General features: G+C 34.9%; 1 protein-coding gene across 1 annotated transcript in view; it reads left to right on the top strand.

The window, feature by feature from the left end:
• ATP6V1H (ATPase, H+ transporting, lysosomal 50/57kDa, V1 subunit H) overlaps positions 1-9484 on the top strand; it is a 76646-nt gene extending 67162 nt beyond the window's left edge. Inside the window, exons 11-13 of the mRNA XM_008572059.1 lie at positions 2058-2183; positions 7928-8029; positions 9373-9484. Of these exons, the coding sequence (XP_008570281.1) occupies positions 2058-2183; positions 7928-8029; positions 9373-9484 (340 nt within the window). The remainder of the gene's footprint in view (positions 1-2057; positions 2184-7927; positions 8030-9372) is intronic.
• The last annotated feature ends 795 nt before the right edge of the window (positions 9485-10279 follow it).

The following is a 10279-nucleotide window of genomic DNA, read 5'->3' as shown; positions in this document are numbered from 1 at the left end:
CCTTGAGAGTTCTCTTAGAGTTTTTTTTAAGCTACAATTGTAGTTTATTAATTTGTGGAGGTGGTTTGTCTATATATGGAGAGCGTATTTTTTCCTGATTTTTTTGAAGGTCCTATTGGCTCATTTTATTTTTTTTATATTAAAAATTATGCAAATAATGTACATACAGTGAAGAAAAAACCCCTTACACAGTATGGAAGGGACTCTGCGCCACTCACACCATCTTTCCTACCTGGTCCTGCTTCCCCTCTGGTTTCTTGTGTTTGCTTTTAAAAAGTCTCCTAGCCCCACTCCTTCTGCCATACACATGCACAAGGCAGACTCACGTATTCTTCTGGGTCTTATCCATTTTCTGTTAATATCTTGTTGATCTTTCCCACTAACAGACGTTTCCTTTTTTTTTTTTTTTAAACTACCGACCTGTTTTTAAAAGAGTTACTCTCCGAAAATAGGCCCTGCTCTGTAGGTGGATTGGGATTTAGGAGCCCAGCTGACTCTGGTTTGAATTGTTTGGGTATTTTCTCCATGTGTGCCCTTGTGCTAGCTTCTTGACTTTTTCAAGTCTCAGTTTTCCTTTTGGTAAAATAGTAATAAAAATGCTAACCTTGCAGGATTTGTTGTGAGGTTCCAACTGCCCAGCAAATGCCTTAAGTGTAGTACGTGCTGCAGAAGTGTATTCACCAGATAAATCAATATACCCATAATCCCAAGGCCCAAAAGATTTCATAGAGAGGGAAGTGTTACCTATATCAGTGGTTTGTAAAGGATTTTTGTTTTAAGTGTAGTACGTGCTGCAGAAGTGTATTCACCAGATAAATCAATATACCCATAATCCCACGGCCCAAAAGATTTCATAGAGAGGGAAGTGTTACCTATATCAGTTGTTTGTAAAGGATTTTTGTGGAGGGAAGCAAATGATTTTTGTTATTCTAGAATTTTAAGTATGGATAAGATGATTTAATATAATAGGCAGGCCAGCAACAGGCTTCACAGTTATAAATTCTGTTATTACGTTTATTTTAAAATTATGGTCAGTTCTTTTGTAATAATCATTTAAGGCCTGTTTTTTTTAAAAAAATAAGATTAGTGATTGTTAGCTTTCTAAATGATTTAATCCATGTTAGCCATTTATTATTATGTATTGGTTTTTCACCCTGAATTTGCTGTTACAGGTTTAGGATACAAATGTTAAAAATGCTAGTTGACTTCTTGTACTGATCTGCCCTGCATTAAAGTAAATTGCTACTTTTTTCAAACAGGACACTGATCAATTTACCCAGTACATCCTGGTTATAATGAATTACAAATCAGCATTTAAATGGTTGCATCCCTTTTTAACTTTTACTTGAAAGAAAGTCAAAGCATGTCCTGACACTGCGTTTGCCTACTGATCAACCATATTAAAATTTTTCATTTTATAAAGCTTTAAATACTAAAGTTACTCTACACATAGTGAATGGTGTTTGAATTAAAGTGCATTGCAGTTATATGTATAGAGATTTTTAATCTATAGTGGGTTAATTCAGTTAATAAATTACCGCTACACTGTTGGTAATCACATTGTAAAATATTGTACTGACACTTATGATTTTGTTTTGTGATGTATTATGGTATTTTATGTTATTTATAGTATAATAGTATCAGAGTACATTATTTTAATTTTATGTTATGCTTTTACATAAGTTTACATCACTATATCTAGTGGCCTGGCAAATATTTCAAGTGTCAAAGTAGAAATTCTGATATATTACAAAGTTTTTTAATGGTACACATTCATGTATATATTGGGGTAAGAATTTTGAAAGCAAGTACTCATTTAAAATATCTCATACAGACATTCAAATTTGATAGGAGTGTTGGACCTTGGTACCTGAATAAAATTTTACATGGCTCATTAAAAGTTATTTAAATGGTTTAAACTTTGTTTAGTGTTGATTTGTTAATATACGATTTGTATGTTTGTAATTAAATCATAAGCGAAGGTGTTTTATTTTGCTTGATTTTGGGGTTAACTCTCTGATTTTGATAAACTTTGAATTCTTTAAAAATTGTTATAGCTCATTTGATGAATACAGTTCAGAACTTAAATCTGGAAGGTTGGAATGGAGTCCTGTGCACAAATCTGAGAAATTTTGGAGAGAGAATGCTGTGAGGTTAAATGAGAAGAATTATGAGCTCTTGAAGTAAGTTTTTAATTCCACTTTACATTCTTAATGAATAACTGTTGTTCCAAATCTTCACCAATACTTGTTTTTGTCACTCTTTTTAAGTTTTAGTTATTCTGTGGTTCTAATTTGTATTTTCTTGCTGACTAATGTGGTTGCATATCTTTTCTTATGCTTTTGGTCATTTGAACATCTTTTTTTCTTGGAGAAGTATCTGTTCAAGTATTTATTTATTTATTTATTTTTCATTTTGTTGGAGTTCTATGTGTATTCTGAGCATGAGTTCTTTATCATATACATGTTCACTACAACTATTTTGTTGTGCTCTGTTGCATGCCATTTCTCTTTTAGTGGTGTCTTGATGAATAGAGCTCTTAATTTTAATATAGCTCAATTTATTAAACTTTCTATGTATGGCTAGTGCTTTTCTGTGTCCTGGTTAAGAAGTTTTTGCCTACCAAAGGTCATGAACATATCTTTCTATGTTATCTTCTAGAAGCTTTATTGTTTAACCTCTGACATTTAGATCTCCAATCCAGCTGAAAGACTGGATTGATTAAATTGATTTTTGCATAAGCTGTAAAGTATAGGGATGAAGATTTTTTTTTGTTATGTGGAAATCTAATTGAACCAGCACCATTTATTGAAAACATTCCCCCCAATTCTCTGCAGTTTTACCTTTGTCACAATAAGATGGCACAATTCTGTGATGTGTTGCTGTCCCCATCCCATTGGAGCATTTGATAGAATCTGGCTTGTAGTTAATGTGGTGATAGAGATTTGGATTATGATTGATGAATCTATTGTTCACTTAACTGTATTCAGTGGCAACTTGGGAGAACCCCTCTCTTTGCTTACCACAAGAATCTCTTTTTTTTGAGCCTGTTCTTTTGAACATTTTTATTGATGATTTGAATATAGAAATAGAAAGCATGCTCAGCAAATTTGCAGATAATTAATACAAAGATGTTTTCATTGTTGCTGAAGATTTTCAGCAGACTAAATGGCCCTAAAGGATAACCATTAAAATCATTTCTGTTTTGTAGATTTGACTAGGAAGTCTGTGATTCTTTCCAATTCTAACATTCTTTGAGTCTAAGACTAGGCTTTTTAAATGCTAATGAGATCTTGTTAAAATTCACATTCTAACTCAGTGTGTCTAGAGTAGGGCCTGTGATTCGGCATTTCTAATAAGTGCATGGGTGATACCATGCTGCTGGTTTGCAGACCATATTTTGGGTATCAAGGGTCTCAGCCATGTGGAGAATGGCTTAAGTGGTTTAAGGCAGGGATTAGCAAACATTTTCTATAAAGGCCCAAAGAGTAAATGTTTTAGACTTTGTGGGTCATTTAGTCTCTGTCACAGCAACTCAGCCCTGCATTGTAATGCCAAAGCAGTCATGGACAATAAACTAATGAACATGGCTCTCTATGTTCCAGTATAACTTTATTTATAAAAATAGATGGCAGACGGACTTGCTGTAATTTGATGGCCTCTGGTTTGACATCTTCAGAATGAATACTATGTTATGCTTTAAGGAATTTTATATTAATGTAATTTTCTTATAATTTCATAGAATAATTTCTTAATATTAAAATATCAAAATAAGGGGCTGGCCCGGTGGCACACTGTGCTAGTGCGCCGCTTGGGAAGCGCGGAGGTGCTCCCGCCAAGGGTTCGGATCCCACATACAGACCAGTTCCCGCTCACTGGCTGAGCGAGGCGCGGGGGCAGCACCGAGGGTTGCGATCCCGTTGCCGGTCCCGGTCCGGTACGGGGGCGACACTGAGGGTTGCGATCCGTTGCCGGACACGGAAAAAGACAAAAAAAAAAAAAAAAAAATCAAAATAATAAAAACTTCAAAATAATTTAATCTTTTGAAATTATTAAATGTTTCAATTGAATTAAATAAAACATAATTTTAGAATAGTTTGCAAGTTGGCCTTTTGAAAAGTTAAAAATATAAATATATGTAAAATTGAATATCTTGTTTCATCTTACCAGTTTTCATGCGCTTGAGTTGAATGAATTGCTATCGGGGTATGGTTGTGCTTTGTGTGGGCGGATGATAATTGAGATTTCAGTTTCAACATTTGCTATGTCCTGAGGCAAATTACCCAACTTCTGTGACTCTCATTTCATCCTGTACAGTTTGTTATGAGGAATGCATTTACTCAGAGTTTGGAACATGCGTGTGTATAATAAATGATCATTCCTTTCTCCTCTATTTCTTGGAAATCCAGATTTTCCAGTTAATCCAGAAGATAGAAGACGAGTAAATACTTCATAATGAAATGATTCCTTGATTGGTAACAAGGTTCTCTTTCAGTGTTTCCTGTTGCCTATAGATTTTAGCTATTTGACAAGCTGAGTGGTAGGATAAGGTAGGAAAAGAAACCTTAAGCCTCAGTCGTAGGAGACATTGCCAAATAAATGTGATCTAGAAACTAAAGGAAGCAAGCTTCATAGATTCATTCAGAGTTTTATTACTTTAAGTGTTTGCTTTAATGCAAATGATCCAAGCAAAGATAGTTGTGATTCAAATTATTTTCTAGTAAAGATTTTAAGAAATAAGACTGATATTTTGTAAATGAATGGGTTTTGCCAACAAACAACTAAATGGTTTCAAAAATCTTCTACTAATATTTTAAATAATTAGCAATTCTCTTCTAAGGGATAGTAACATCTTGAGCATCTTGGTAAAATTAGGTAACTTAAAAAAAAATGTGTGTATTGCTAAAACTGTATGTTACAAATTATATCAAACAGCCTGGTCTAGGTCTTTCAAGCACTCTTTAAGGCACACAGAACCGAAATGGAAAGGTTTCTTCACTACTGTTCTATCTCAGATTCTTTACCAGTGGGAACTAGAGTCAACAGGCAGTAGAGTCTCCGGTGTTTTTTGATGCATAGACATACCTTAGCATTATTTTTATACAGAGTTATTTATGCTTGTCAACATACTAAATCTCTTAGTCTGCAGCTTGTCTTTTTCACTTGCTATGTGTTAGAGTCACTGAAAATGACTATCTTTGTTATGTTTTTTAAGACAGTGTACACAGACATCTTTGTGGAAATGTGAAAATATTTTTGTAGGGATGATTCCTGGAAATAGAATTGCTGGGTCAGAGGGTCTGTGTATTTTAAATTACACCAGGAGCTGTCAAAATTGTTTTTCCCAATTAGCATCACTAATTTAACCCTTAAATTACTTATTTATTTATTTTTTCAACAGGTGTTTGTTGTGTTCAGTGCTGTTCTAGGTGTTGCAGATACAATGGCAAATAAAAGAGAATCCTTATTCTCATTAAGCTTACATTGTATTAGGGAAAGAAAGACTAAATAAGTAGTCAAGTAAATATGTAATGTAATGGCAGGTGATGATCAACACTATGAAAAAAAGTAAAGTAGGAAAAGAGAATGATGAGAAGAGTACTGTCTTAGGGTTGTCAGAAAGGTGAAATTTGAGCTGAGAACTTAAATTATATTCTGTCAGCATACTTCTAGGTTTAATTTGCTAATTTGTTAAGGTTTTTATGTATCTATATCTAAATGAGTGACTATTTCTGGCATATTAGAAAGCACTTTTTTTATATATATATATATGTTAGAATTCTACCTAGCCATTTTTTAAAAAGTGCTCATTCTGAATGGTTATCACAGTTAAGTTCTGCTTATAGAATGAGTTGAGAAGTTTTCTGCCTATTGTTGTGCCCTCAAGCAGTTAAAATAACATAGGTATTATCTATTCCTTGAATGATTCTGCTGACACACGAGGAAGGCCGTCCTTTCCTAGCTCCTTGGATTCTGAGTGGTGTTGTCCCTCTCTCCCTTCACTCTGAAGGACATGTCACCCCCTGGTTACACCCTCTCCCTGGTGGTCCTTGAGGAGGGAGTTGGAAACCATGTCAGAGAGAAACCTTTTCTGCTTTGGTCCCTGGCTCCTGTTTTCAGAATTACCAAACAGGCTTCAATAGAAAGTTTACTCTGTATGATTGCACTGCTGAAAGTATTAGGAGGACAAGGGAGGAGGATGGTGGGTTTGGGCTGCTGTCTTCTAAGAAACATTCACTTGTCTTTATGGATATAATTGTAATTCTAATGTACTTGTATATGTTCCTTCAATAGAAAGTTTACTCTGTATGATTGCACTGCTGAAAGTATTAGGAGGACAAGGGAGGCAGGATGGTGGGTTTGGGCTGCTGTCTTCTAAGAAACATTCACTTGTCTTTATGGATATAATTGTAATTCTAATGTACTTGTATATGTTCTAGTCTTTTGTTAGAATTGGGGCAAGAGAGAGGGCAGATGTGTGAGCTTAGTGCTCAGTCTACCATCTTGATAATAGGGCACTGAAAGTAATTTGTCCCAGTACTTACAATAGGTCCTATGGTTTATTTAAAAAATATAATTAGCAAAGATCTGCTGGTAGTCTTTTATTAGAATAACTTTTACTTACATTCTAGTTATCTCTCTTGAGAGAGAGGGAGGGAGAGCCCCTGATATTTTGGGAATTGTGCATAGTATAGGTTGTGAATCTGAAAGTAACCTGTTAAGGTGCATGAAAAAATGCTCAACGTCACTACTCATCAGGGAAATGCAAACCAAAATCACAATGAGGTAGCATTTCACTCTGGTTAGAATGTCTTATTATCAAAAAGACAGAGAATAACAAATGCTGGCGAGGATGCAGAGAAAAGGGAGCTCTTATCCACTGTTGGTGGGAACGTAAATATGTACAGCCATTATGGAAGAGAATGTGGAGGTTCCTCAAAAAATTGAAAATAGAACTACTGTGTGATTTAGGAGTCCCACTGCTGGGTATTTATCCAAAGGAAAGGAAATTAGCATACCTAAGAGATACCTACACTCCCATGTATATTGCAGCATTATTTATGATAGCCAAGATATGGAATCAACCAAGGTGTCTGCCGACAGATGAATGGGTAAAGAAATTGTGGTGTATATACACAATGGAATGCTACTTAGCCATGAAGAAGAATGAAATCCCGTATGGAATCAACCAAGGTGTCTGCCGACAGATGAATGGGTAAAGAAATTGTGGTGTATATACGCAATGGAATGCTACTCAGCCATGAAAAAGAATGAAATCCCATAATTTGCAGCAACATGGATGAGCCTGGAAAATATCATATTAAGTGAAATAAGTCAGGCACAGAAAAATAATTACCACATATTCTCACATGTGGGAGTTAAAAAAGTTGAGCTTTTAGAAATAAAGAGTAGAATTGTTAATAGAAGCTGGGAAGGAGAGGAGGAGAGGTGTAGGAATAGTGAGAGGTTGATTAATGTATACAGAATTTCAGCTAGACAGGAAAAGTAAGTCTAGGTATACAGTAGTGCTAAACAGCTATAATAAACAATTATTTATTGCATGTTCTCAAATGGCTAGAAGAGAGGAGCTCAAGTGTTCTCATCACAAAGAAATGATACATTTTGTGATGATGAATATGCTAATTACTGATTTGATCATCACACATTGTGAATATATATCAAAATATAATTCTGTACCCCATAAATATATACAATCAATACATGTCAATTAAAAAGTATTTTAAAAATGAAAGTAACTTATATGTGTATAAGGTTTTGAGAACTAACTTATGTGTAACAGTGAAATCTGTAGGAAAATATGATTATAATTGTCTGTTTTCAGGAAGATATCTACATTTTACCTGTGATCTGTTATGCTCTGTAGAAAAATTAGAATTGATCTCTTTTTGGATTAAATTTATTTCAGAATCTTGACAAAACTTCTGGAGGTGTCAGATGATCCACAAGTCTTGGCTGTTGCTGCTCATGATGTTGGAGAATATGTGCGGCATTATCCACGAGGCAAACGGTAAGAGAAGGCCATTAATTTCATTTAGGTTTCTTGAAACTTACCACATAGAATCCTAAATAATGTACTTATCTGAAATAGAGTAGTTTAGCAGAGGAACTAATGGAGTAAATGAAATCAAGATTACCATAATACTGAGAATTATGATAAACCCAATTAAAATGAGTTGTATAAAAATATAAATACACTTGCATAATACTACTGTGTAGTATCCAACAGAGATCACATTAGAAATTTCATGTTAAAGTTTTTCTTTGGTTTGTATGATTTAATTCAACAGGCATTTTGTGAGCATTGGTTACTTTGCAACTACTATTTATAGTTACAGAGGTGAATTAGACATTGTTATTGATCTCATAGGTTCAACGTATAAAGGAAATATCTGTAATGAAAAGTTACAGTAGATGCATAGTAATAGACTTAGGTATTCAAAGTATTGAAGTGTGGGAGGAGACAGGAGTCTTTATAGAGGAAGTGATACTGATTAAGTAATTTAAATTTACATAGATTTATTAACAACAAAAAGATGGACAGATTTATTTTGGAAAAATAGGAAATGAAGGTGCCAATATTACAACAAGGGGGAAAACATTAAATGTTACAAAAGGGCTGTTTTATTTTGTTTGGAAAAGCAGGAATGCATAGTGCCTTGGTCTGAGTTGTTGTATTCTACTTGCTGATCAGTTCCTTGATCTATAATATTGGGATGATAATATTTCTCTGTCATGAGGCTGATGTGAGGATTAAACAAGTTCATGCAAGTACAGTGCTGGTAGGTATGCAGTAAATACTCTATAAGTATTAGCTGCTTTTCTTATTATTAATGTCAATATTTTATATTAATCAAAGCTATATATGACGAAGACATAAAACAGTATTTATCTTACTTATCGAATGACAGTGTCAAAATGAATACACCCAGGGTGTCTTAGAATGTGGGGAAAAACTGGTGGAGCTATGGTTGTAGTTGCTGACTTTAACTTTCCACAGTTATTTCATGACTTCTTTGTCCTTATTGTGTGTAAATGCTTAAATATCATAAAAAATCATGTCAGTGACTAGATGGAGATGCATCTCTTCAAGCAGAGAAATGATCCTTCTTTTCCGAGTGCCTATAAAATATATATATATATGTATATATATATATATTTTTTGTCTTTTTTGAGTCCGGCCGCACCGTGCTCAGCCAGTGAGCACACCAGCCATCCCTATATAGGATCCGAACCCGCGGCAGGAGCGCTGCTGCATTCCCAGCGCCACGCTCTCCCGAGTGCGCCACGGGCTCGGCCCTTAAAATATATAATTTTTAATTTTTACCTTGTTTTTTCTCTCTCTGGTTTAAGCCCAGGCTTCTTTGTAGTGGTGGATATTGATAACCCTGACTCCAAAATTATGACAGTTTCACTGGAACAGCATTTGCTGGTGCTGTGTAATGTCACTTGGGTCACATTCTGAGCTGTCAGGTGAGCACTATCATATGGAGAACTAGGAGTAGGTGAGGTACAACCCATTTTTGGGTTCAGATACATGAAGGAGAGGGTCTAATTCAGGCCCCTTTGGAATGAAAGAGAATGTTTCTCTGGCATCACTTCTGGGTTGGAATAATGACCATGAGTATCTCAAAACTTAACATGATGTGTCAGTGTACAAAATGCAACATGGTAGCTTCTAGGTTTGGAGGCATGAGTATGCCCTATAATTAGAGCTCTTCTTGAAAAACATAGGCTAGTCCCAGATCCCACACGTTTTGGTGTAATGTGTCTTTACTTTCAATAACTTTTCCATTTCCTGTAGAATTTCTTCTTGGACCTATAGGTCATTCAGAAACATGTTTAATTTCCATGTATGTCTATAGTTTCCAGAGTTTCATTTGTTATTAATTTCTAGTTTTAATCTGTTATGGTCTGATACTTGAAATGACTTCAGTTTCTAAAAATTTGTTGAGACTTGATTTGTGGCCTAATGTGTGGTCTATCCTGGAGAGCATTACATGTGCTGATGAGAAGAATGTATGTTCTGTAGTTGTTGGATGAAATGTTCTGTGAATATCTGCCAGGTCCAGTTGGTCCAAAGTATAGTTTAAATCCTGTGTTTATCTGTTAATGTGTTACCTAGATGATGTGTCCAATGCTGAGAGGGGGTGTTGAAGCCCCCCACTATTATCTTATTTGGGCTTATATTTTTCTTTAGGTTAAATAGTGTTTTCTTTATATATCTGGGTACTCAGGTGGATATGTGTATATTTATGAT

Source organism: Galeopterus variegatus, unplaced genomic scaffold (assembly GCF_000696425.1).
Source record: "Galeopterus variegatus unplaced genomic scaffold, G_variegatus-3.0.2 Scaffold750, whole genome shotgun sequence".
NCBI classification, from domain to species: Eukaryota; Metazoa; Chordata; class Mammalia; order Dermoptera; family Cynocephalidae; genus Galeopterus; species Galeopterus variegatus.
This window is presented reverse-complemented; position numbering and strand designations above follow the sequence as displayed.